At 37.9% G+C, this 25157-nt stretch overlaps 7 protein-coding genes across 8 annotated transcripts; 2 read left to right on the top strand and 5 right to left on the bottom strand.

The window, feature by feature from the left end:
• Nucleotides 1-85: 85 nt before the first annotated feature.
• LOC17899634 lies at nt 86-3735 on the bottom strand. Its single transcript, XM_023790013.1, has 13 exons — nt 3519-3735; nt 3115-3395; nt 2892-3024; nt 2713-2815; nt 2178-2301; nt 1763-1828; nt 1578-1616; nt 1389-1469; nt 1254-1301; nt 1114-1164; nt 935-1003; nt 588-824; nt 86-496 (listed from the first exon to the last, which is right to left on the bottom strand). The coding sequence occupies exons 2-13, from the start codon at nt 3268-3270 to the stop codon at nt 287-289; spliced, it is 1317 nt and encodes a 438-aa protein (XP_023645781.1). The 5' UTR covers nt 3271-3395; nt 3519-3735; the 3' UTR covers nt 86-286.
• Nucleotides 3736-4002: 267 nt separating this feature from the next.
• Nucleotides 4003-7807, bottom strand: LOC17900654. The gene is made up of 9 exons (XM_006307099.2): nt 6723-7807; nt 6263-6392; nt 5628-6124; nt 5466-5546; nt 5257-5361; nt 5050-5163; nt 4882-4965; nt 4732-4803; nt 4003-4573 (listed from the first exon to the last, which is right to left on the bottom strand). The coding sequence occupies exons 1-9, from the start codon at nt 7041-7043 to the stop codon at nt 4313-4315; spliced, it is 1665 nt and encodes a 554-aa protein (XP_006307161.1). The 5' UTR covers nt 7044-7807; the 3' UTR covers nt 4003-4312.
• A 211-nt stretch (nt 7808-8018) lies between these two features.
• On the bottom strand, nt 8019-10707 carry LOC17897420 (cold-responsive protein kinase 1). The gene is made up of 7 exons (XM_006304906.2): nt 10311-10707; nt 9973-10042; nt 9729-9844; nt 9427-9637; nt 9099-9342; nt 8857-9007; nt 8019-8722 (listed from the first exon to the last, which is right to left on the bottom strand). Exons 2-7 carry the CDS (start codon nt 10025-10027, stop codon nt 8327-8329), a joined length of 1173 nt encoding a protein of 390 aa, XP_006304968.1. The 5' UTR covers nt 10028-10042; nt 10311-10707; the 3' UTR covers nt 8019-8326.
• An 810-nt stretch (nt 10708-11517) lies between these two features.
• On the bottom strand, nt 11518-15176 carry LOC17898199 (methyltransferase-like protein 25). Of its 2 annotated transcripts, XM_023789865.1 has the most exons (12): nt 14886-15174; nt 14707-14802; nt 14431-14514; nt 14156-14230; nt 13683-13763; nt 13326-13465; nt 12946-13179; nt 12649-12823; nt 12450-12533; nt 12218-12347; nt 11985-12142; nt 11518-11875 (listed from the first exon to the last, which is right to left on the bottom strand). In XM_023789865.1, the coding sequence occupies exons 1-12, from the start codon at nt 15006-15008 to the stop codon at nt 11693-11695; spliced, it is 1563 nt and encodes a 520-aa protein (XP_023645633.1). In that variant the 5' UTR covers nt 15009-15174; the 3' UTR covers nt 11518-11692. The 2 variants fall into 2 exon arrangements, with proteins under 2 accessions (XP_023645633.1, XP_023645634.1); XM_023789866.1 differs by lacking the exons at nt 11518-11875; nt 11985-12142 and having other exon boundaries at nt 12257-12347; nt 12441-12533; nt 14886-15176.
• Nucleotides 15177-15320: 144 nt separating this feature from the next.
• On the bottom strand, nt 15321-16367 carry LOC17900120 (B3 domain-containing protein At1g16640). The gene is made up of 2 exons (XM_023776956.1): nt 16188-16367; nt 15321-15830 (listed from the first exon to the last, which is right to left on the bottom strand). Exons 1-2 carry the CDS (start codon nt 16254-16256, stop codon nt 15477-15479), a joined length of 423 nt encoding a protein of 140 aa, XP_023632724.1. The 5' UTR covers nt 16257-16367; the 3' UTR covers nt 15321-15476.
• Nucleotides 16368-18261: 1894 nt separating this feature from the next.
• Nucleotides 18262-21147, top strand: LOC17900823. The gene has a single exon (XM_006303843.2). The coding sequence runs from the start codon at nt 18369-18371 to the stop codon at nt 20910-20912; it is 2544 nt and encodes an 847-aa protein (XP_006303905.1). The 5' UTR covers nt 18262-18368; the 3' UTR covers nt 20913-21147.
• A 642-nt stretch (nt 21148-21789) lies between these two features.
• On the top strand, nt 21790-25067 carry LOC17897979 (serine/arginine-rich splicing factor SR45). Its single transcript, XM_006307585.2, has 13 exons — nt 21790-22103; nt 22297-22365; nt 22456-22544; nt 22740-22786; nt 22871-22951; nt 23047-23212; nt 23301-23520; nt 23591-23656; nt 23790-23903; nt 24108-24174; nt 24281-24318; nt 24723-24811; nt 24912-25067. Exons 1-12 carry the CDS (start codon nt 21898-21900, stop codon nt 24808-24810), a joined length of 1251 nt encoding a protein of 416 aa, XP_006307647.1. The 5' UTR covers nt 21790-21897; the 3' UTR covers nt 24811; nt 24912-25067.
• Nucleotides 25068-25157: the final 90 nt, after the last annotated feature.

Below are 25157 nucleotides of genomic sequence, written 5' to 3'. Positions count from 1 at the left end.
CCGGTTTTTATTTGGTATGAGAGCCATTTCCATTAAACAAACCGAGTTCTGAAGACGTGGACTAAACTAGACCATTACCCAAAAGTGTTCTGTGGTCTCTAACCAGACCAAAAATTCAGATCGAAACCGATTAACGGAGACCGAGATTGCTCAATTAACCGGGAAAACCAAAAGAATACAAAAAAATTTAGAGATACAAACAGTTTAGCTGATTGGGAAAGGAACTAACGGGGAAACTTATTTAACAAAAAATTGAAGGGAAAATTAGTTGAACTGTATATAGATGTTATGGTGCTATGTAGAAACTGTTGCCACAGTTAATGTGGGTTTGCATTAGAGGATTCCATCTATCAAATACAATCCGACCCCCTCGACCAATTCTTCCTTGAAATCGAGCTCTTCCGCTTCTTGAATCCACTGGAGGGATGATTCCCGCAGCAGCCAGTTTATCGGGGACCAGCGGTTTTGTGAACAGCATTACTGGCTCATCAGGGTTCTACAGAGAAACAAACAACAGTGGACGTAATTATCTTATGATCCTAAGTGATTCTATTACAACTAACAACAAAGATGGTGTAACGAATTACCAATTTGTGGAGCCATCCAAGCCTTCTTGCCTCTTGCTTTATGCTCCCAGCTTGAGCTCGAGCAAGATTTGAGTGGTTGAAACGAGGATGAGGGGTAAAGGAAGGCCTTGAGAGTGTTTGGGTGGTGGTTGGGTCATCCGAGTCCATGAATTCATCTTCGCTTGAGCCAAATCTGTAAGACGTCGAGAGTGGCAACCCAGACAGAGCCAAACTATCTTCTAAGAGTTCAGTTTCGTGCTGAATCCAGATCAAAATCCCAAAAAAATAAAATGAATCAGGGAGGAGATCGAAATGCACAATTCTGCCAGGTTACAAAAGAACACGCAATACAAATTTTAGAGAAGTACCTTATATTTAAGTTGGATTCTCTGAAGGCTAACCTCACTTGCCATGAAATCTCTCTTTTTTTCTTCTCTCTATAAAGGTAACATGTTTTTAAGTTAATACTTATGGAGCATGCAGGTTTCTCTTAAGATAAAGAATAAAATTACACTCAAGTCGCAAATATAAACACAATAATGAATACCTTGATTAGAGCTTCTAGAATGGTCTTTGCTTGGTCAAGATTGCGCCTGACCTGGTAATAACAAATCCCAGAACAGAAGAACATATTTGAGAATTCAAAGGATTATAAGAAGTTGAACACAGATTCAGGTCTTCCCTTACTTGTCGAAGCTTTTCAAATGACTGCGCACTGTTTTCTCTCCGCTGCATCTGAAGGTCAACTCTTGTCGTTATGGTGCATTTTCCACAAATGTAAGATAAGGAAATTGATAAACTAAAGACAGCAAGAGAGCCTACCCTTCTTGTGTGTAGTCTATGAGCTTTCTCCCGTGGCCTAAACACATTGTACGGATTTGTATCATTGACTGGTGGTGGAGGCTGTTCCAAACAAAAAGGACCCCAAGATTAGCTCATTTCTTCAGTAAATTTCTGAATAAATTCATTTCTTCCACATGTACGATCGAGACCAGTCCAAATGACGAATACCTGTAAACGCCGCAAAATAGGCTTCTGCCATCTTTCACGCTAAGAGAACACAAAACTAAACTAGGTTAGTTAGTTTTATAGGCCTATGCCCAAAGAGCCATTCATAGCTTCTCATAAAAAAAATCAACTATCATCAAACTACAAAACAATTATATCCAAAAAACTCTCAGTGGTTGATCTCAAACCTTATTTTTCCAATAACCGTATATAGCCTGGAAAACTCCATATTTGATGGGTAAAGATTGCAGCGCCTGTTAAAAATTGGAAATCGCACAATAGAACAATTTTAATATAAGCCTCTAAGTAAATTATGTACCAGAAGTATAAAAGATATGGCACACTCCCCGAAAGAAATATAGATGCAGAAGAACACACTCCTCCTAGAGGATGCAATATAGTTATTAATACTAGATCTATGCTCCTTCTACTGTCTAGGCAGTGGGGAAAAGTATAATGACATAATTCGGAAAGCAGTCCCCGAAGAAAGATGATTTACTACGATGAGAACTAGTTGATCAAGCATCATCATTTTTTTCTCAGTTTAACTTCCATAATCAAATATCAATAAAAAGTAATGAAGAAAAGAAATTAAGTGTATACCTCAATAGCAGCATCAAACTGCAAAAGCACTGGAACTGGCAAACCAAGGGTAGGAGTAATAACTCCAGCTCTTTCCCGCGCCTTATGATCCAATACCTCTAGTTTAAAAATAATAATCTCAAGCCTGTACCAAAAGTAATTTAGCAAGATTACGGGAAGAAGATTTTGTTTTAGAACAAAGAGAAAAGTGGAGCACTGTCTCAACTTGATATTAGGGGCATATCAGATATAACTAATTCTTCTTTCAGTTTCCACTTGATCATATGGTTTTTGCACTATAGCAAAATCCAATCATTTTTAAACCCAAAATAAATAGAAGGCACTAAAAAAGAGAGACGAATAATTTAGAGTCCAGAGCAATCTATCTACCACACAACAAACTCATAGAAATCTGGATAATCCAATCTATATCAATACTTAATATGTAAAGCATATAGGGTACAAGGCAGCAGAAAAAAAAGAAAAGATATATGGGAATTTGTAAACCAAAAAAAAAACAAGTAACAAAATCTAAATAAGTGGTTGGATACTTTACATTTCAGGTGAGAGAATCGTCGTCTCTTGATTAAACTCATAAAGCCAGTCATCATCGTCATTGTCAAGATCATACTCCACAAACTCTCCAAGCTCAGCCCGGGCTGCAAAACAGATTATCTTCATTCTCCAAGCTAGAAGATAGCAATCCCGAAAATGAATTTAAGAGATTGCGGTTACCCCCTCTTGCGCGTAAATATGAAGCAGGCTGATTAAAAGTCCTAGAGTAGTCCCTTTCATATGTATCCACAACAAGATACTGAGGTGTTGGTATCTCTGGAATCAGTTTCTTGGTAGGCACTTGGGGCTGCACCTGATAGTGCGAAAACAAGAAACTTAAAATCATCACTCTACAACTTCACATCCAAACAGATACACAGAAGATAACCTTGAGAAATAGTACCTCATTGTCAACCTCTACAGACGATATACGCAGCAACTGAGAATTTCTAGTAATGGAAGAAGGATTCTCTTCATCTTCAAAGTCTTTAAAGGACTTCAAAATTGGAAGCTTCTTGTGTATGTCCAATGGACGGGGCCGAAAAGATAGCCTACTCATTTCACTACCTTCCTCCTCTCTCTACTATACACTACAATTATATTTCTATACAGCAGCTATTTGAGTACGAAGACCTCATCAACCCTTTCGTCTAATTGCTCCTAGAACCAGGAAGAACGTAGAATCTGCAAATGGAAAGAAACAACAGAGACCGCACAGATTCAAAATCCTAGAACCCTAAACTCCTCAATGTGACAGTTTCAGTGTAACATTGGGAAAAAGAAACGAATGAGAGACGTAACACTTACAAGACGAGTTTTCTAGGGTTTTTATTTTATTTTACTCTTCTGGGCGAATCGTTCCGGCAAATCAAAAATGGGGGTTCAGGTTCTCTTTTCCGAGCTTACCCAGAAACCGAGAATAACTTTGAAATTTTTGAGGAGAGAAAAGCTTTATAAATGTCCCAGAGGGAATTGCAAATCTCTCACTCGAGCATCCACAATTGAAGTAGTGATGTAGTGAAAATCTCGAATTAACACTTTAACAGACAAGACAAACAGTTGAACCGAGGAGGGAAATTTTTTGGTAATAAAACCAGCTCCGGTTAGATATTAGAACAATGCAACAACAAAATATTCATTCTTAGCTTAATATTTGGTATTTTTTTATTTAATTTAAATGGTAATTGATGATTTATGCTAAGATCTGGATCTTAATTAAGATTTAAAATTGTGGCTAAGATACCACATGAGTGAAAGCTTTTTTTGTGTGTTATGTGTTCTTATTCAGAAATTTATCTAACTAAAACGTTTTTTCCAGAAATTTAATTGTAATAAACTATCTTGTTACATAGTTTTGGATTTCTCAGAGAGAAACTCTAACATCACAGTACATAGATGCATAGATTCTATTTACAGAGAAGGGATCCAAAAATGATTTTCAAAGAGTTTGTTTCATGCTTCCACGTCCCTTTCTTCTTCATTGGCACCTTTTAAAGTTGTTTCCTCTTTAGACTATTCGTTAATGTCTTCGCTCATTTCTCATTGTCGGAAAGAACAAGCCATGAAATCCCTTGCTGTTAATTGTGTTGTTCTCAGGTGGGTCAAGTCGATGTTCGTCGTGATTGTTTCTTGGTTAACTTGAAAGGACTCCAGCTTTTTCTGCGTTTTGATGTCTCACAGAAGAGGCCAGAAGCTAGAGCTTGTTGAAGCCATAACTCAAACTCTTCTTCATCCTCATCCATCATCTCCACATCAAGATCCCAAGGGAACCTGCTCGAGTTTGATCTCTGGGTTGCCTTTTCTAAACCAACCATGTTCACATGGAAACTTGGTCTATGTGTGTTTGGTCTACAAGCCATTCCCTGCATTAAAAATAAAGTATACATATATCAAGTGACAGAAAAGTTTTAAAATGGTTATCTTGATCTCTTGCGGCGAAAATAAACCTTTGGACTCTCGAGCTGCCTTAGTCTAACTAATTCTGAACAGAGAGTTACCGGTAATGAATGAAAACACCAACCTGACAAATAGCCCATTCTGAGACATCAAAGACTTTGCCCTCCGCGCAAACGAAAGCTCGTGGTATTTCAATCTACAACACATGATATAAAACGATTAATTTTTTTATTACCAATAAAAAAACTCGGACGAAAAAACTGAAAAGCCTAACCTTATGTGCTTTCTCGAATACCAGAGTCCCTTTGTGTTCAACCCATCCATCACCATCTTTGGCTTGATGATATTGACCACACTCCTATAACAGATTGAACACATTAAATGTTCTGCAGAGGAATTTGAACTCATAATGCCTGGCAAGGAGAAGTGTGAGTTGGCTAACCTGACACCATCTCGCCTTTGCCTTACTCCTGTTGGTACATACCCAAATGTGTGAATTCCCACATTTCGTACAGTGTATGCGCCTTGACTCTTCTGATCGATAGTCGGGAACATTCTAAAGAAATGAGAAAATAAGTTCATCATTTTTTATTAGAAAACAATAGAACAACACAGCACGCACAAAATCTCACAGATTACTTCAACTAACCTGATGAGAAGCAGCATGCGAGGTCTGACATACACTCCTGGTCCTAGATTCTTCTTTCTTTAACTGCTCATCGTAATCTCTCCTTTTAACAGAATCAGAAAGAACCTGCAAATGCAACCTTCCATGTCTGGGTATTCAAAATAGCAAATAAATAGAGCAAAATCTAAGCTGAAAACTACTAGCCGCGGATCCATTTTTTCAGGACTAACCTCATAAGCACTTTGAAGTTTCTTGAATGAGTCACTTGCCAAAGGACTTCCCATATTCTTATCCGGATGAACCAGCATTGCCTATGTAAAGTAAAACGCAGCAGATAAAATTAGAATAATTTAATTCATTAGCACAGGTAGCTCAGAAGCCAAGAAACTGACCTTCTTTCTATACTCTTTCTTAAGCAATGCGGCATCAATCTTTTTATACCGAGGGATTCCCAATGCTTCATAGTGATTCAAACTATGAAGTATTCTTTTCATCTCATCAGCTGAATCTGTTTCTATTTTAACTACCTTAACACTAGAAATTTCCTTCATGTTATTAACAACAGTTGATGGTGATGCTGGCTTAGTGGACGACTTATCTTCATGTACCTTTTTCTCTGGTTCTTCAACAGGAACAGAAGAATACTCAAACTCTCCTGGAAACTCTTCCTCTATTACAGTTTCAGGTTTCTTTGGCTCCTCCGCTTGTGTTTTTTCACTAACACTATCACACCATTGAAGAAGCCGAATAAATATATCGTTGGACAAGAATGCAAGATTCATCGAGAGAATAACTCCAGGCCATCCAAGTCTGGCTTTGACACAGTACATTGCGTACATCGTCGCCATAAGAACCACCACCCGCGCATGATTCAATGAGAACAAATAACCTGATTCAAACAACAAGAGACATTGAGACTATATGAAAGATCAATAAGCTTTTCAAATATGGGAAAGAGACAAACATAGCAATAAGATAACTATGATATCATAATAAGACGTTCTGGAAAAGAAAAATTGACACTTGCCTCCAACTATAAATAATAGTCCGGTGATCCAAAAATTAGCGTACATCCACAAAATCAAAATTCCAAATAGTCCTACAATGAAGATCCCAGGAGTGCGACCTAAGTACACTACAACAGCACCAGCAGCTGCCTGCGATGGTAAAGCAAATATAGGTAAGACTCAACTCAATTATGCATAACTCAATAGTCAATACCACCTGCAACCAAATCTCCAAGTTAAATGTAATTTTAACGAAAGTTTCAAAAACCTATTGCGGGATTAACTTCTAAGAACAATATATCGCCTTTCTGTGTTTCGTCTCCAAGATAGTTTTCAATATTACTTCTCCCTCATAAAACCAAGGCCAAATACGAGATCAGCTCACTGCTCAGGTGCTCACTCTCGCCACACCCAGAAATCTACACTAGTTAAAGATATAGAACTCGGAATCAAGAATTCAAAGGGGTCTAGAGGCCTTACCATACCGAGCAGAACATAAACCAAGCAAGATATTGAAGTCAAGCTAAGGAAGCAACTCCACATTATCAGGAGCAAAGCAGCTGAACCAAATTTAGCACTGGACTGGAAACCCCTCAAAATGCAGTCTTTCCAGTAAAGAAACGATAAACTAAGTAAACCTAATAGTTTCCCACATCCACTGCACACTAGTGGCCAATGACGCTCTGCCAAAGCTTCTGTCTTTTCCCCAAAACATTGAGTTGCAGCACAAACCCATGAGCACAAATGTTTCTGAGACTGCAACCATACCAAACCCTGCTTAACCAATCCTATATCCTCCATAACTTGATAAAATAATGAAACCCTAAATTCTTCCTCCAAAAGCTCAGGTAAACTGATAGCAGTAAGAACAACGGTACTAAAGGGCCTGGAATTTAGAGAAATCTAGCTTCTCAGTCATTGCTTTGATCTGTTAATCAGATCACTAGCAAGTACGAAAGGCTCATAGCTTATTCAACTGGTCTTCCCAAGAGATAGAAGATACAACAAAACATTATTAGCAGAAGCAAGGAGAGATATAAAGACAGCAAATCCGGCTTTAAGCTTATTCGTTCAACGCATATATCCCTTCACATACAAGTTTCCCCAGCAAAGAAGCGACATACAAAAAAAGAAGTAATCTTCGGAATATCCGAGAATCTTTCTTCCCCTCTTTTCAGCAACCAATTCTCACAAAACCCTAAATTACCCAACAACAGCAATCCAGTTTAGTACATAGCCTCAACTCAACTCAGATCCGAGAAACATAATCAATAGCAGTATTTTCCGGCGGAACAACGCAGACCCAGAAAACAAAAATAGCTTCTTTAGAGCATTTCACCGAGTCGGTTTGTAGAGTAGAGAGTAGAGAGAGAGAGTGAAGAAAAAGGAAGAAGAAGCTAACACGAGCTTTAGTTTAAAGTAAATTGGTTACAGTAAAGATAAGCTCGGGAAACATGAAACCCCAAAAAGAGCTCATGAAAAAGAAAAGAAGAAACTTTTAAAAGATTCAGAAAAGTTGCTCGAGGAGAGAGAGTGAAAGGAGAACACAGTAGCGTATAGAGACAGAGATTAGAGACGAAGGCAACACTAAAATATTTAACCTTTACTTGTTACATCTTTAGCGAATCATCTCATCCTTTTGGAACTGTTGTATTAAGTTATCGTATTACCGGAATTTTGTGGGTCCTACGACTTAACAGAACCAGATTTCTTGAACCGTTAAACCAAACCGAAGAGATGGGAATCACTCGGACCGGGATCGGTTTAATCTCCTGGTTTAAGCTCATTCAAAGGGCTCATTAAAAACAGAGAAACCGATACAACTTCAATCTAATGTATATGGATATATACAAAACATACATACACTCAAATCTCTGTTTGCAGCTGAAGACGACTTGAAACAAAAGCGAGCCAGAGACCGCCTTTTCTGCAGTCGTTTTCAGCTCAAAAATCTAACAGAAAACCTCTGTTTGAAACCAAAGAAAAAGAAGAGAGATGCAGAAACATCAAACTCTTTTTCCCATTTACATCTCAAAAACAGAAAACAAAGATAACTTAGAAAAAAGGATTTATTGTTTTTTCTTTCAGATAGTACTGCTGAATGTATTACCAGCATTAGCTGATGAAGCACCTGATGAGTAAGTATTTGAGTGATCTCTAGACGAGGCATTAGAAGACGAAGAAGGGTTTGTGTAGCTGTGTCTGTTCACTTCCTCTGGCTTTGTTGCCACCGGTCCTCTCACTTTCAAATCCATGAAATCAGATATCAGACCTGGTCTGGATATTTTCCTGTAGCCTATATCTTTCTCCCCTGTTAGATACTTCACAACTGTCGACATACTTGGTCTTAGCTTAGGACTGTCTTGTGTGCACAAAAGACCTATTTTTAGGTACCTACAAGCTTCCTCTGCGTCGAAGATTCCATTTAGACCTGAATCAACCAGATCCACGAGCTCATTCCTCTCATAAAGCTCCCAAGCCTGTTGAAATGTAAAAAGAGGTTATCTTTCCAAAACACGAGCTCAAAGACAGGTAGGACTGATCATGAGGATTCGTCTGGCTAAACACATGGTAAATGCAAGAATGACCAATCCTGGTGAGTAGCAAGACTTACTCTTTCCAGAAGATATTGATATTCTGTGGGTAATCGGGTGTTTTTGTTACTTCTTCCACTGACTATCTCCATCAGAAGGACTCCAAAGCTGTATATATCCGCTTTACGCGTCAACTGTCCCCTAACTGCATACTCTGGTGCTAAATAACCACTGCCCAACAATAGTTGTGAACACATGTTAAGACCTGTAATTTTCAGTGGGGAATAAGTAGAAAAGGAAGTAAGAAACATATGGAGCTCACATTGTACCAGCGACACGAGTGCTGACATGAGTCATGTTAGGTGGCATAAGCCTAGCAAGTCCAAAATCAGAGATCTTGGGAGACAGATATTTGTCGAGTAGAATGTTGCTTGCTTTGATATCTCTATGAATTATGTGTGGCCGTACTTCTTCATGAAGAAAGGCAAGACCTTTAGCAACACCCACGCAAATATTGGCCCGGCTACTCCAGTCGAACTGTATTCCACTCCGAGTGTAGCCGCCAGCTGAAAAACTTTCATTTGGTTAGGAATAACATTACAAAGCCAAGAGAAGCTGACACTTACAAAGTAAGAAACTAAGTGAATCACCTAGAAGCGTCTTATCAAGACTATTGTTCTCAAGGAAATTGTAAACAAGAATCCTGTGATTCCCCTCCACGCAACATCCATACAACTCAACCAAATTCTCATGCTGTATTTTTGATATCACATTGATCTCAGTCAAGAATTCTTTGACACCTTGTTTTGACTCAGCCGAGAGGACTTTGATAGCAGCGAGCTTTCCATCTTTAAGACGTCCCTATACATCGAAATTTGTTTCCAAAAAGATTCAAAAAGATGAAGAGAGAATGTGGGAAAAGAAGATGAAGCAACTGAGTAATGTCAAGTACCTTGTACACAGAACCAAAACCTCCTTCTCCAATTTTATTTCCAGCACTGAAATCATCTGTGGCCTGACGTATCTCTCTATATTTGTATATCTTCACGTTGTCAATCGCTGCTATTTCTGTTTGCATATTAAGTTAGAGAAACCCAGCAACAGGAGTGAGTATATATAACATTCCATACTTGAAAAAATAAAGCAGAAATCAGTAGTCATCGTATTTTAAGAAGTCCTAGATCATGTATCTGTACCTCCATCAACTTCTGCAGCTTCTTTAGTCCGACATGAGAACCAGAGGCAACCCATCGATGTAAGACAGACCTGTGACCAGTTTCCGACATTAAATCAGAAGCAATACAGAAATTTGACTTGTAAGTAGTAAAAGCAACCACAGATCGATTTCAATAACAACTCAAATCCTCAATAGAATCTATGTCCAAGTCAGAAACCCTAGTGGTGGGGGACCAAATAATCTCAAAAATTAAAAAGCTGTGAACTTGGAGTTTGGGGTTTGTCAAAATTTAGAACAAAAGCTAGAAACAGACGCAGACAACGGAAAATCACCGAGAATAAAGTAAGAGAAACCCACCTGAGAAAATTCCTAAATTTGTAACAGAGAGAGAGAGAGTAAAAGATTCAGAAATCGTAGGTTGGAAAGTTGCTACTTGGCTAGAGTTGGTATAAAAAGGCTGTGTCTTTTACGCGATGAAGAGAGTCATTGTCTCTCTCTCTCTCTCTATATCTGAGGCTCGCCGTGTGTGTAGATCAGATTAAGGATTTGTTGAAATGGAAGACTAAGACGAATGAATAATAAGGAAGACGGTCTTGTAATGGTGGCGGGTAAAAGTCAATGCCCCCCCCAGACGTAATCACACGTCAGCACTGAATACGTTGCTCCGACGACCAAAATCTACTCTTCTTTCTTTTCTTTTTTTCTTTTTTTTTCTGTGTATTGGTTCTTGATCTTCTTCGGATTTAAAGTGTTTCTCCGGTTCCTTTTAATTATTGACCTCTTCTTCATATTCAATTCTTAACTTTATGCTTCAGTCATGGCCTCATGAGCATAAATTCTTCCTTTTCTTTTGGGAATAAATAAATATTGTCTAGTTCATTATAGATAGAGGCATAGAGCTAATTATTTGTCTTTTTGATTATAAAATCTAAATAAATGTTTTCAACATGTATTCGTCAAAAAAGAAAAAAATCCAGCATCTTTTGTCAAAAAAGATCCAACATGATTATGTTTTTGTACTATTTATATATTTTCTAATACACATGTTCAAATATAGTTTCCTTAACACGATTCAATGCGAATAAGTTTATTGACATAATATTATTTCTTTAATAACTAATTTTTCAAATGATTAAAGTAGGTACAACAAAGATTGTGAAATTATTGGAACTATGAACACTAATCTTATGATTTTTTTTGGTCATAAATATAAACTACTATAATCTTTTGGTGAATTAGTGATGTTGCAAATAAACAAAAATCCTGAAACTCTCTACTTGATATTTAAAACCTTTAATCAATGCGTAAGGTTCAATTAAACACGTTATAATGTGAAAACGTGTTCTACAAATACAAAACGGAATCGCTTATTAAAATATACATTTGAAGTTTCAATAAAATATAGCGTTAGATGATGAAATACATAAACAATGACAATACCAAGTTACCAACAGCCAAAGGGGTCAAAAAGTCAAAGGAAACCTTATCACAATTTCTTGTTTCGTTACGAACGAGACGGCAAATATGGGACTGTGTTCACACGACGAAATGATGGGGACCGGTATGTAATGAAACCAAACCTATATGAGTTCTCTCTTCACTGCTCAGTGGAGTTTAATAAAGGAACCAATATGTTTGTATATAAGAAAACTTCAGCGTCAATTCCAACAGAACCACATCTTCTCCAAAGTTTTTAAAAGGGATCAAAAGAGAGGTTGTTATATTATAGCTTTTAGGGGTCAAAGTCTTCTTGCAATAATGGCGACATTCCTAGGTGAGATGGTGGGATCAAATATGGGAAGCATCACAACTTTAATGGAGTCACCTTTTTCTTGGAGAAACATTAGTCTATCAAGCAAGATTAATGTCTCAAGCACTGGTCCTAATGCAGCTCGGATAGACCAGTAAGGCCCTATCAGTTCCTGCATTTTATTTTATTTTCTTTAGTTTGACAACACCAAAGACAAGCATCCATTAATTTACGAGAATCAGAGACACAAGAGAATGCGAGAGAGTGGATGAATAGCTTACAGTGAATGCATTTGCTTCATTCCATGTGGCATTCAGGTCGAGATCTTGAGGATGTTCTAGATTCAGACGGGAAAATGCTGACAGGCAAAACTTCTCAAAGGAAGAAAACGTGTCCGAATTCGAGCTTGTCTGCCTCATGGGGTTCTTGTCATTGGTGTCTGCAGTGAACTATAGATATAAGCAAAGTGTCTTGGTCTCACTTATTATAAAATCTAATCCAACGGTCTCCTGACCTTTCATCGTTTTACCAATTGTTGCTGGAGTTTCAAGGGCTTTTCTTTGCTGTTGACGACGGAATGCCTTCCCTTGGCGCCCAATGGATGGACTCGTCGCCAAAACCTCTGGATAATGTTTAGAGAGAACCTTCAAAGAGTAATTAGGTTGTTACTTGTCAGAGATGATCACTATAAATTCTGATTCGTTTTACAAAAAGTCTATTCACAAATAGAACCAAACCTATATTACCATCTGGAAAGCAGCACGAAAAGAATGCAACTCGAAATTCTGCAGACCAGCATCTTCTCCTAAGCTGCTCCACCTTTCAGCACTCTGAGAAACACACAAGTAATTTCTAGAAAAAATTAGATTACAGAGAAGAAAGAAACATTATGATATTAAACAACAATGCTGCAACATCTGTAACAAATAAAATAATGGACAATACCTGACAAGCCAGATCACGCGCATCTTTGCCAAGCGAAAAGTTCAAGAATTTGAGACCAGCACTCAGAGGAAAACCATATTTAGAACAAGAATCCTCACTACTTTTTTCAGATAATAAGTTGTAACAGCAGCCAATGCTCACTACTGCTTTTATTTCTTCACACTCCACAAAAGTCCTGACGAAGTCAAGTTAGCACACTGTTTCAGCGTTTAGGGACAATCAGGACCAAACTAATAATGTGTTCAGAAGATAACAGAAATTACGGATGAAACAATTACAACAACCATCCAAACTAACCTTAACATTGTAACAGATAGATCCCCACATGCATGAAGGCCAGCAAGAACAAGTGAACAAGATCTGTTTGCATCATTTGATGATTGTGATCTCCGTGGACCTTCATTCAACGCACTTGCATTTGAATCCAAGTCATTTTTCTCCACAGGAACATCAGTCAAGGCTTTCAACATCTCTGTGGATAATACACGGCATGTAATCGTCACTGGAACATCAGGGCACTTGTTTCCTAAACTAACAAAGAAGAGGTTAAGTAGCATCAACAAGTCTAAGAGACCAGAACTGTGCATCGAGAATATAACAAACAATGGGCGACTCTTGAAGCGGAAAATAAAAATCTGCTACTTTATTAAATAAAATTATAATCTGCAAATCCTTACCCAGATTTACGCATCTGTGCTGCAAAATGCTTTCTGATACGTGCTGCGCGTGCGTCTGTAACCTTTCCATGATGAGAAGAAGAATCAATTGCAACCACTGAGTGTTTATATTGGAACGAAAGAACCTGCGCTAGATAACCCTGAAATAATATTTTAAACAAGTGTTACAAGTGAACAACATATTTTGCAATGATGTTATTTAACTCAATTAATTATGACTATAAACTAGAAAGTTACAAAAAATTGGATATAAAGCAAAAATCAGAAAGAGGGTTTACCAATGCAGAAGAGAAAACAAAAGTAACTGCACAATTTATGATAAAGAGAGCTCAAACATGAGAAAGGAACTAAAGATACCTGACCAGAGCCGACATCAACAACAGTAGGAGCTCCAACACTGTTAACGACTGAGCTAACAACAGAGGAAAGAACTTCAACCTGCATGAACCTTAATAAGTAACTTACAGATCCATTCAAACAAAGTGGCCAGTAGAAGTTACATGAAGATACATTTAACAGATACAGTGATACACTCACGATTAAACAAAAACATAGGTTTGCTCCAACGAAAATTTCTAATAGTGCTTATGAGCTTTTGGTGATCATCACGGCTTAAATTTTCTATTTTACATGTGAAGTGAAAAATGACTTTGCCAGGTTCTTGGTAAAACGATCTGAACATTTACAGAACATTGATCTTCTCTTTACAATTCAAGTTACTTGGATTGGGGTTAGTCACCAAATCATGCTACTGAAGGTCTATACTCAAAGAAGACATACTACTGAAAGACATGAAATTTTCACCTAGGAAATTGGTAATAACGATGTACCTCATGTTTTTTCTTTAGATTCATGCCCTGTGAAAGAACAGTGCTAAGCGGTACCATATCCACATCTGCAAGTATCTGCCAATAAAACAATTAAGCTTGATGTAGTCTAGACCGACTCTAGAATCTGAAATACCACCAGATACAGCAGAAACAGGTAAAGATACATTCCACCATTCAGTATTCATTCACACACTCCCATAGGAAATTAATATGGAGAAACTCCTGCCGCATTACAATTCAATGAATGTAAAAATGGAGAGTAAAGAATACAATACCGCCTGAAAATTCGCTTGCTCTCTAGGAAACGATAGAGACCTCAACGTGTGAATAAATTCCTTGAGTGAAGCAGGCCAGTGATCCTGATAAACAAATCCAATATCACAAAATTATCCAGATGCATACCATTGTTCACCTAAACTAAAACTCTTCACCATAAACCCAGATAGACCTGTTTCTTTTACTTTATCTCAGGTAAAAACACATCAAGCATAATAAAAAATGTACCCTTTTAATCAAATGTCTCAATCATGAAGACAAGATCAGAACTTTACCTGGACACCACCGGAGGGAATAAGAAGAACATTCTCAGGCTTCTCATCCTTTAAGCAACTCATCCATTGCTCGTCAACAGCTTCCCATTGTTTATCCTGAAAACAAAACCCATCAATCAACTCACACAACCCAGCTGGAAGATAAATTTGAAATTTTGTTTCCGATGACCTGACTATACCTTAAAGAAATTGACAACGTGAGCATTGATTAGGAAAGAAAAAGGTTGAAGGAAATCGATGATGGCGGTGATCCACTCTAGGGTTTCGGCCCTCGTGTTGCAAGAATACTTGCTGCTCTTCATCTTCCCGGTGACCTGAGTAGCAACGATTCTAGTTCCCGCCGCCAAACGCCGACCAAACAATACAACGCTTCACTAAGCTGTGAAAATGTTTTCTAAAAATACGTCGTACTTTTAAAATTTATTCAATTTGCCCCCACTTTTATTTTTTGGGCGACAAGTACACCCATTTATCACCTGACCCAGACTTCAAGATACTTTAAGTGCGATGGAAGGTTTTGGATTCATGTCACCACTATCAGATGTATGACAGAATGCTTCTGTTACTACCAAACACATCCTCTCATTCTCTTGCTAACACTCTTGCTCACCAAATGCAGTTATAATAGAGTAAGTTTAATAAACCATGTTTATGTAGAAGAAAACATAAGACTTAAGAGTATACTTATAAACTAAACATCTGGTTACATAGATCCAATATATATAAAAAATGACAATTTAACTTAACATTTTGATACACCCAAATTTTGGTTACTTGTTGTTTTCTTTTTGTTGTTGTGCTTCTTCTACATCTTCATCTTCATCTTCACAGGTTTCATAGTCATCAACATCTACAATGACTTGAGGGAAGCCTCTGAATTCGCTACACATGTCATGGGCAAATATGATAACATAAAAGGTCCTATCGCAGTCGTAGATGAAGTTCAAATACTTGCCATCTTCGAGATTGTTGTCTTTAACAAAATTCTCCCAACCAAGTGTTAGAAACACGTTCTCTCCTATTTTCTTCATTCTGACCGTCCAAGATCTCCCACTATAGTCTAGGAGGTCTACCGTAATTGGCAATGGATCTGGGAAGTATTCGTTAAATCCCAATGGAATCGCCTAGATCAAACATTAAAAAACCAACTCTTAGGAAGGAGACAAGAGCAGCGACGACAGATATAAGAGTCTTAATTAATGTGTTAGCACTACCAAATAAATATTTGGCTTCAGCTGCTAGAGATACACACATATAACTTCAGTTTAAATCTTGCAATTCCTACTCAGAAGGCAAATGTAAGCTTTATTAACTTGTATTTTAGCTAATTTGAAGCTAAAGAAAGAGATTAAAGGACCTAAGTTCTTACCACCATGTAGATTAACTAAAACAGTTCACCCTAAAACCATAAGTGTTCAAAATCAGAAACATTTACACACATCTTTTTTAGACAGGATCAAAAGGGAGAAAGAGATTCTCACAAATGATTTAGATGACTTCTGCGAGATGAAAACCTTCATAAATCGAACCTCACTACTAGTGCCAGCCATGGAAAGGAAAAGAGTGAGAGAGAGAGACCAAATGTAGCTAACGATCAAAGTCCAGAGATTAATGAGAAAGAAACAAACAGAAGTGAGATTTAAGGGAAAAGAGGGAGAGAGAGAGAGAGAGAGCTTAAATGGTGGTGACTAATCAATTTTCTCTTGTCAGGCTTGACCAGACCACACTGCGTTTCTACATCAATGAGGATCCAGTAAACTTTTATTAATATTGGGCCAAAAGATAAAACCCAATAGCCCAGTAACGAGCCTCAAGCTAAAAACTCAAAAACCCTAGAGTTTTCCACTATATATATAATCTCAGAAACTTTAGATGCAACCAAGCACAACTTATCGAAATAGCTTCCGCTCTAGAAATTTCAATGTTCGTTTTTTTTTTATCAAAAGTTCTTTTCTTTGGTTTTCGGTCTATTAGAGTGTCGTGATTTTCCTTAGTTTGAACTTCGATTTTTTGTTATGTAACTGTGGAAATAAGAAAGGAGAGAGCGATGATAATGATGATGAAAGATGATTCCATAGAACAATCCAACTCTGACCATCTTTGATGATCTTTCCATCATGCACTACCATCTGAATCTCGCTCTCCCCTTTAATTCATTTTCCATGAAATCGTTTTTTTTTATGAATACGTCAATTTATTCGCTTATATTTTGATTTACTGGATCCTTAGTTCTTCTGCCTCAGATTGAATTTTTAGTCCTTTTTCTCTTGATTATTTATCACAGATCAAACTCCATGAACTATGATTGATTGCCTGCAACAGCAAAATCTTGATTGAAGAAAAAGAAAGAACCACTCAGAATTAATAATTATCCTCTTGGACAAAATTAATCTAAAAGATGCTTCAAAATAATAGGAAAAAGAAAAACTCTAATTGTACAAAAATTGGAATTAGGGATCCTTGAGAATAAATAACATATTTCATCATATTTCTCTGGATCATGTTCGTCGATATAAGAACGTTGCGGCTGATACTCTTTCTGCTTATGCAAGCTCTATTGATACTATGTTTCTTCTGTTTGATACCATGCCTTCATGGCTATCACACTGTTTGTAATACCTTTTCATTAATATAAGTCAGATGTTAAAAAAAAAAAATAATAACTTTTGGTGAATGGTATCATTCTAGATTAATACAATTACGAGAAATTTAAGTTCAGACGTCCGACAAATGTGAGATTTGAGTAAATGAATATTAGGAAAGTTAATTTGGGATTTGACGTCAGAGATAAGAACAGGTGAACTTATTTGGGCCTAATTATTTGTCCGTTGACCAAATTTGTACTTAGTCAAAGGCCCAATAAGTACAAAGATAACTTCTTCCACTAGGGCCGAACGGCTGCTTTCTTTAATATTTATCCAATTAATTTTCTTTTAAAGTTTCTTTATAACGGCTATCTAGTCTGTTTCTCTGAAAAGCCTTTTAAGGATCAGACGTGTCATCATCCTAGCGGTTCAATTGTATCACGTGCGATCCACCATTCCCGGCTACAAAAATTGAAAATTTTATTTGCTTAGTCCGACCCCAATCTTTTTAAAGAGATCAATTTCCTCCTAATGTTCCTTCATTTTCCATAATTTAATCCATAGAAACTTACTATATTCTATCCGAAGATGATAAATTACCCCTATATATATTTTTAAATAATCCAAAGGCTACATATGTTATGAAATTATATGAAGAACCATGGGGCTTTAAGATATATAATTAAGTTAATGGAAGACAATAAGTAGATCTTTGGAAAACTAGGGGATGTGATGGACAAATATTAAAGATTAGAGGGGTAAAGGCTTTAACAAAATATATCTCTGCGAAGATGGGAATCATTTTGTTTGCAGTAACGAGAAAAATATATTTTGGGCTTCTTTGTATTGTATAAATATATTTTGGGCTTCTTTGTATAAATAAATATATGTGAAGTAGGTAGGCAACTAGCCGTTACGATCTCTCTATCTCTCTATTTTAAAAACAATTCGAAAATTGGGATCTTAGACATTCATAATCTTGTAGATTCTTGATATTTTTCTTTCCTTTAACGAGCGAGAAAAGATCTGAGATTTGTTCAATAATATTTGGAGTATTCTAGTGATTTTCAATCAATCATGGCATCTTCTTCTCCTGCAAAGAACAAGATCTCTGTTTCTGCTTCTTCTCTACTGTCTTCCTCTTCTCCTTCAATGCCTTCCAGACCAAACCCTAAACCCAGAAACTCGGAGACCGGAGATCTGATGCGGCGCAGTTTTCGTGGCAACCCATTTCCTGCAGATTCGTCCCGGAGAAACTCTGTTGGTAACAGTCGTGTTGAGTTCGGAGATAAAGAGAACCACCAGAGCGACAAGGACCTAATCTCGAATGTGGTGGTCAACAAAGGTCCGAAAGGTTCCAAACATTTCATGTCACCAACCATTTCAGCCGTTTCTAAGATCAATCCGTCGCCGAGGAAGAAGATCTTGTCTGATAAAAACGAAATGTCTCGATCCTTTGACAAAACCCATCATCAGGTCAAGTCATCTGTCTCCTTTTCTGATGTCATAAGTATCATTGGGGAATATAAAGATCATGATGAGATTTGCATCGATGAAAAGAAGCACTTTGATATTAAGGAATCGTATGATACTACTGTCACTGATTTCGATGAGAATCTTGAGAACCAGAGCAATGATGGTTCAAGCTTCATGATCAGCCCTCTTCCACCTTCTGTTCCATACACATTCCCTGTGTTTGAGTCTCATGATGTGGATCCCTTGGTGGCTCCTTATGATCCAAAGAAGAATTACCTGTCACCGAGGCCCCAGTTTCTTCATTACAAGCCAAATCCAAGAATTGAGCATCATTTTGATGAGTGCAAGCAGCTAGTGGAGCTTTTCAGCTCTTCCTCTGACACTGATTTGTCAGCAGAGGAAAGCCAACAAGAGGAGGAAGTTGATTCTCCGGAAGGTGTAGTTTCTGTAGAAGTGGCAGAGGAAACTCAAGATGTGGGTGGTGAAGAGCGTTTGGAAGCACCAAAAAGTGATAAAGAAGAAGAGGAAGAAAAGGTATGTGAAAGCGTTGAAGAAGAAACTCACCAGGTTTCAAAAAGGTCTCGGGTCAAGATGTCAACGCTGCTTGGTTGGATTATGGTCGTTGGTGTGGCGTATGTGTTGCTGGTTTCTTCGGTGACATTAACTCAACCAAGCATCATTGAAAGTTCACCTTTCTATCAGTTTCAGATCCCAACACAAGTCACAAAGTCTGCAAGAGAGACCTATGAGCAAGTGAGTGTAAATCTGGTGATGTGGGTAGAATCATCTCTTGTGTATATTGATAAGCTGATCTCAAGTCTAAGAGAGGAAGAGGGCTACGGTCCTTTTCAGTTTCACAATTTGACAATTCTTTTAGAAGATAAAAAAAATTCTGATACTGTTTTCCAGACAAGTGGTGGTGAAGTCAGTGTTGATGAGTTCTTAGTTGATAGCAAAGACTGGAGCTTAGAAATGGATGGAGAAGAAGAGGAACTTGAAGAAGAACCGGAGAACAGTGGTGAAATCAGACTTGAAACTGTCTACGAAGAGGATGGTAATGAAGTCGAGCAGGAGAGTGAAGGAGGGGAGGTAAACTCAGAAATGATTTTTGAATTTGATGAGCAGGCTGAGATCAAGATAGCTACAGATACAGATACAGATACAGATACAGAGGTGAGTGGAGGTGAAAGATATTCAAAAACTCTTTCTGAAGAAGTAAATGGTGGCCAGGAAACTGATAATGTTGAAGGGCAGAGAGAATATGAAGAAAATGACCAGAAGAACAGCGAGGAAGGTCATGTATCTGAAACTGGATTTGCCCAAAATGATGAGAAGAACAGGGAAGAATATGAATCCAACTCACACCAGCTTGATGATGTGGAGTCTGCTACAATTAGTGGTCCTCAGCAAAAAGAAATAGAAGTAGCCAATGCAGAAACTGTAGCAGAAGAAGAAGGTGTGGGGGAAATTGTTGGAAACAGCATTGGTGTTTCAGAAGAAGCTACAGATGTAGAGCATGATGGTAATGACCTAGAAGAAGACAGTGGGTTTGGTGAGGTTGTTAATGATGCAGGTGCGGATGGAATTTTGTTAAGTAATCATAAGAAAGTGGTAGTCGTGTGTTCGACTGTGATGGTTATACTTGCAGCAGCAGCAGCTGGTTTCTTATTAGCCAAGAAGAAGACAAAACCAGTGAAGATGCAACGTGAAGATTGTGAGCCGACAACAATCTCTGCAACTGAAGTTGAGCATGTGCCAGTAGAGAATCTGATCAAAGAAAGGCTTTCTTCACTAAATTTCAAAGAAGAAGAAGAAGATGAAGTTGGTGATGTTAGAGAAAGAGAGGTATCATCATTCCCTTCTGAGATGAGCTTCAGTTTCAGTAAGAACAAATCATTACACAGCTGCAGCAACAACAGAGATGATCCTAAAGAATACCAAAGTGGTGGAGGAGGCAAGAAGAGTAATGATAGCGGAGAATCCATGGCTTCCTCGGCATCAGAATACTCCATAGGCTCTGTTTCATATGGGAGTTTCACAACATACGAGAGGATACAAAAGAGAAGTGGTCACAAAGAGAAAGAGATGATAACACCTGTGAGGCGTTCAAGCAGGATCAGGAACCATCAACATTCTGGACAATGAGTTAGAGAATTAGCTTTGATTCTATGAAGTACTGATTTGTAGGAAGCTTTTCCATCTCACTGAAGCTTAAGTAGTATGTTGTTGTCTTGGTAATCTTTGCTTTTAGGTTTGATTTTTCTCATTTAAGTTTCTGGCTTTATCATTTGTTTGAGATATTGTACTTCAGTGCTACTAGCCTACTACATATGATGAGCCTTTTCGTCTACTTTTAATGACATTGTTCATCTTTTCTGAATTCTCTTCTTAGTATATCGCAAAAAGATGGACAATTTTAAACACAACGTGAATGTTTGCACAGTTTATATAGGTATAGTTAACCTTGATGGTTTTGATGTGCTTCAGTGACCATATTCAAACTAAGATTCTTTATTTGTATTATCAACAAATTATGTGACAAGACAAAACATGAAGACAGCAAGAAACCTCATAGCAAAACAGTAATTACCTATTAAAAGACTCAAATCGCAAGCGAAAAAGATTTTGATTCCGAGTAAATATGCACACAAAGTAGTAAGTGATTGTCATCTTCACTGGCTCTTATAGGTAAAACAAGCTTTAGATCTTCTCTGTACACTCCAACTACATCTCTTAACTTAAGATCATCCATGTCGTCAAATATCAAAAATGAGAATCAATGAAACAAGAACCGTGCCCAAAAAAAAAAATAGACAATGGATAAAGGGATTTTTAAAAAAAATTTATGTTTTTTTTTACTTATTAAAAAAAGGGTCAAAGACATCTACAAATAGTAAAATAAAATTCCTTAATTCACCATCATACAAATCAAAACTTGCCACGTTATCATCTCGCTGATGATTTCGTATTTTTGTTAGTTGTAAATCCTTAGTCCGGGAAAAAAAGACCGCATAAAAAAAAAACAAAATTCACAGTCTCTCTTCTCTCGTCTAATCATCTTTTTTAGTTTATCCGCTAGGGTTTTGAAGCAAGGTTTCGCTTGTGCGTCGCGATTTTCTCGATATCGCCCATGGCGAAACCAAGTCGTGGCCGTCGTTCCCCTTCCTTGTCTGGCTCTTCCTCTCGGTCCAGTTCCAGATCTCGTTCCCGCTCGGGTTCGAGTCCCTCCAGGTCTCTTTCACGCTCCCGCTCCCGCTCTAGGTCGCTCTCTTCATCCTCATCTCCTTCCCGGAGCGTCAGTTCTGGGAGTCGCAGTCCTCCTCGCCGTGGAAAAAGGTTAGGGTTTCTTCCAAACTTTTCCAATTCGTCTCGTTTCTGCGCGTAATTTCGAATTTGATTTGGGTAATTTGGCTTTCATCCTTCTTGGTTCGTCATGGGAACAAGTTTGTGATAATGCTGGCTGTTGTATCTAACTAATTTATTTTTCTGGGTTATATCTAATCGTGACCTTGATGTTCTGATCCTGCAGTCCTGCTGGACCTGCTAGGCGGGGTCGCTCTCCTCCTCCACAATCTAAAGGAGCCTCTTCACCTTCTAAGTAATTCTCGAAACTCCTGACTCGACCCATATTCATGCTTTCATCAGATGCTTAATTTTGCTGTCTTTTACTATCTAATTATTGTTTCAGGAAAGCTGCTCCTACTCAAGAATCTCTTGTTCTCTATATTGGTTCTCTTAGTAGGAATGTGAACGAAGGCCATCTGAAAGAAATATTTGGTATGCTGATTGGTCTTTTGTTCTCTTCTAGCTCTGATTTTATTATACGATAGTACACCAGTGCTTTATGCCTCAACTTTGATCAGTAGTACACCAGTGCATTATGATTATTTATCTGGGATGACTAGCTTGGCTTGGCGAAAATTTAAGTCTTAACTCTATATGTTAGTAATGGCTTGTTTTTCAAATTTTTAGGCAACTTTGGTGAAGTTATACATGTGGAACTTGCGATGGATCGAGCTGTAAGTTGCTATGTATTTACTCTCTTTTGTTTTCTGGCATCACTTGTTAAGAAATTTGCTCATAATTCTTTTGCATTTTAATAGGTTAATCTTCCAAGGGGACATGCTTATGTTGAGTTTAAGGCAAGAGCTGATGCTGAGAAAGCGCAGCTGTTCATGGATGGTGTAAGTCTCTTCTCTGATATGAACTGCAATACGTCTGTACTTAACATATTTGCTGAGAAGATGTATGCCTACTTTTTTTTGTTTACTTAACGCAGGGCCAAATTGATGGAAATGTTGTTAAAGCAAGTTTCACTCTACCACCTCGTCAGAAAGTATCTTCACCCTCTAAACCTGTCTCAAGTGCACCAAAGAGAGATGCATCAAAATCTGATAATGCAGGTGCTGAAATTGAGAAAGATGGGACCAGGCGCCCAAGAGAGAGTAAGCTACATTTTAGATTTGCGTTATTTGTAATAGTTGTAGTCAATGATTTGTATTGTGTCACTGATTAAGATTAATATGTGCTTAGCATCTCCGCATCGGAAAACAGTACTCTCTCCAAGAAGGAGATCACCTTTACCTAGGAGAGGCGCATCACCTAGGCGATTGCCTGATTCTCCCCCGCGCCGGAGGCCTGGATCTCCTATCCGCCGTCGTGGTGATACACCACCTAGGCGCAGGCCAGCATCGCCATCTAGAGGCCGTTCTCCATCTTCTCCCCCTCCAAGACGATATAGATCTCCTCCAAGGTAAGCTGTGGCACCATATGATTTGTGTGATGTCTGAAGAATTGAGAGCTCACCTTTTATATATCAACAGGGGATCCCCAAGAAGAATCCGCGGCAGTCCTGTTCGAAGACGGTCTCCTCCTCCTCTAAGGCGAAGGTATGTGTTACCTGAATTAAGGCTGTAATAATTGAATGATAGGGAATTACAGCTTGATAGATGATAGTACTCTGTAAATTAGATCTGGAAAATGTGTCTGTTTGATATATATATTATATTGGTTGGGTTTCAGGTCACCTGCAAGGAGAGTTCGCAGTCCTCTCAGAAGATCTCCAATCCGCAGGCGTAGCCGGTCCCCAATTCGTAGACCTGGTCGTTCTCGTTCAAGGTCTATCTCACCCCGCAGGTATGTTTAATTCATTTAAAATTTAACTAAACTTATCTTCGGTGTCTCCTTGATTATACTTTGTTGCAGAGAAATAGCTAAGATAATAAATATAATGATATAAGATTCATAACATGTTCTTTGATCCTTGCATATATGAGTATACCTCAATATACTACTTTGTCATATCTTTATTCATGTAATTATATTGTTGATTGTAAACAGGGGACGAGGTCCAGCTGGTAGACGTGGGAGGTCATCGTCTTACTCCAGTTCACCAAGTCCCAGAAGGGTAAGGGATTGTTACAGATCCCTTTTATTTAGCTATAACTTTGTTGGTGCCTTGCTGAGTTATGTGTTTTAATTCCCTATTCTGTGTGCATTATAAAAACTTGCAGATTCCTAAGAAGGTTTCAAGAAGCCGCAGTCCTAGAAGGTAAACACTTTCTTTGTCTTAACACTAGTCATCCCCTCTTCTTTATCTGGAAACACCTTAGTCTGTAGCATGTGTCAGTAAAATAGCTCCACTGTTTTAAGATTAGGTTATGTGTATTAAGATTAGATTACTCCAGTTGGTGATAAAAAAGACTTACCATAAACACCTGAAACCTGCACCATTTTAAAACCTTGAGCTCTTACCTAGATAGCTCCGCACAATTGATACTGAGGCTTAGTATATGGTCAGATATTATCCATGGCCGCAAACAACACTTTTACTTATCTAAGATCTGATAGTTTAATGAGATTGTGATCACAGAAAGACATAAAATTGGTTTAAATAGTCTGTGTGATTTTGCTCTCAAGTCTAATCAGTTAAGAAAATATGTTGCTGTTTTGTAGACCACTAAGAGGAAAAAGAAGCAGCAGTAACAGCAGCAGCAGCAGTTCACTGCCACCACCGCCACCACCTCCACCTCGCAAAACTTGAGGTAATGAAAGTAGTAGAAACAAAAAAAAACAACTTTTGAGACTTCTTGTAGCTCCCTTGGAGAACTTTATCTTTATCGTCTCCCTCTTTTCTTATAACAGATAACGTGTTTACCAGAGACCAAATGAGAGTTGTGGCTTTTGTAGTGTTTGGATGTATTAATCTTCTTTTATGGATCTCCCATTAGATCAATGCAATGATATTATGACTTGTTCTTTTGACATTATTTCATAAGTATGTTCAATCTTTTGGAAGAATGGCTCTCCACTGTTGAAACAACGATAAAAAAAAAAAAAAAAAAAAAGTTACAGTATCATATATTCACATACACGGGGGGAAACGATTTC

The sequence above is a fragment of the Capsella rubella genome, unplaced genomic scaffold, assembly GCF_000375325.1.
Source record: "Capsella rubella cultivar Monte Gargano unplaced genomic scaffold, Caprub1_0 scaffold_1, whole genome shotgun sequence".
NCBI classification, from domain to species: domain Eukaryota; kingdom Viridiplantae; phylum Streptophyta; class Magnoliopsida; order Brassicales; family Brassicaceae; genus Capsella; species Capsella rubella.
The sequence above is the reverse complement of the archived record's forward strand: the minus strand, read 5'-3'. Positions and strand labels throughout refer to the sequence as shown.

Excerpts from the sequence above, each read along its gene's own strand:
- LOC17899634 (XM_023790013.1), bottom strand. The coding sequence starts at position 3,270 with ATGAGTAGGCTATCTTTTCGGCCCCGTCCATTGGACATACACAAGAAG. Across the intron at positions 2,816-2,891 it reads ATATTTACGCGCAAGAGGGG|CCCGGGCTGAGCTTGGAGAG; the intron begins GTAACCGCAATC and ends TCTGTTTTGCAG. Across the intron at positions 1,617-1,762 it reads ACGGTTATTGGAAAAATAAG|CGTGAAAGATGGCAGAAGCC; the intron begins GTTTGAGATCAA and ends GTGTTCTCTTAG.
- LOC17900654 (XM_006307099.2), bottom strand. The coding sequence starts at position 7,043 with ATGGAGGATATAGGATTGGTTAAGCAGGGTTTGGTATGGTTGCAGTCT. Across the intron at positions 6,393-6,722 it reads TTTATGTTCTGCTCGGTATG|GCAGCTGCTGGTGCTGTTGT; the intron begins GTAAGGCCTCTA and ends TTACCATCGCAG. Across the intron at positions 5,362-5,465 it reads AACTTCAAAGTGCTTATGAG|GTTCTTTCTGATTCTGTTAA; the intron begins GTTAGTCCTGAA and ends TTGCATTTGCAG.
- LOC17897420 (XM_006304906.2), bottom strand. The coding sequence starts at position 10,027 with ATGGGTTGCCTCTGGTTCTCATGTCGGACTAAAGAAGCTGCAGAAGTT. Across the intron at positions 9,638-9,728 it reads GTTTTGGTTCTGTGTACAAG|GGACGTCTTAAAGATGGAAA; the intron begins GTACTTGACATT and ends TTCGATGTATAG. Across the intron at positions 9,343-9,426 it reads TCTTGATAAGACGCTTCTAG|CTGGCGGCTACACTCGGAGT; the intron begins GTGATTCACTTA and ends AAAGTTTTTCAG.
- LOC17898199 (XM_023789865.1), bottom strand. The coding sequence starts at position 15,008 with ATGAAGAGCAGCAAGTATTCTTGCAACACGAGGGCCGAAACCCTAGAG. Across the intron at positions 12,348-12,449 it reads TTCGTGCTGCTTTCCAGATG|GTTCTCTCTAAACATTATCC; the intron begins GTAATATAGGTT and ends TACTCTTTGAAG. Across the intron at positions 11,876-11,984 it reads ATGAAGCAAATGCATTCACT|GAACTGATAGGGCCTTACTG; the intron begins GTAAGCTATTCA and ends AATAAAATGCAG.
- LOC17900120 (XM_023776956.1), bottom strand. The coding sequence starts at position 16,256 with ATGGCTGGCACTAGTAGTGAGGTTCGATTTATGAAGGTTTTCATCTCG. Across the intron at positions 15,831-16,187 it reads AGAAGTCATCTAAATCATTT|GCGATTCCATTGGGATTTAA; the intron begins GTGAGAATCTCT and ends TGTTTGATCTAG.
- LOC17900823 (XM_006303843.2), top strand. The coding sequence starts at position 18,369 with ATGGCATCTTCTTCTCCTGCAAAGAACAAGATCTCTGTTTCTGCTTCT.
- LOC17897979 (XM_006307585.2), top strand. The coding sequence starts at position 21,898 with ATGGCGAAACCAAGTCGTGGCCGTCGTTCCCCTTCCTTGTCTGGCTCT. Across the intron at positions 22,366-22,455 it reads GGAGCCTCTTCACCTTCTAA|GAAAGCTGCTCCTACTCAAG; the intron begins GTAATTCTCGAA and ends TTATTGTTTCAG. Across the intron at positions 22,545-22,739 it reads CCATCTGAAAGAAATATTTG|GCAACTTTGGTGAAGTTATA; the intron begins GTATGCTGATTG and ends TCAAATTTTTAG.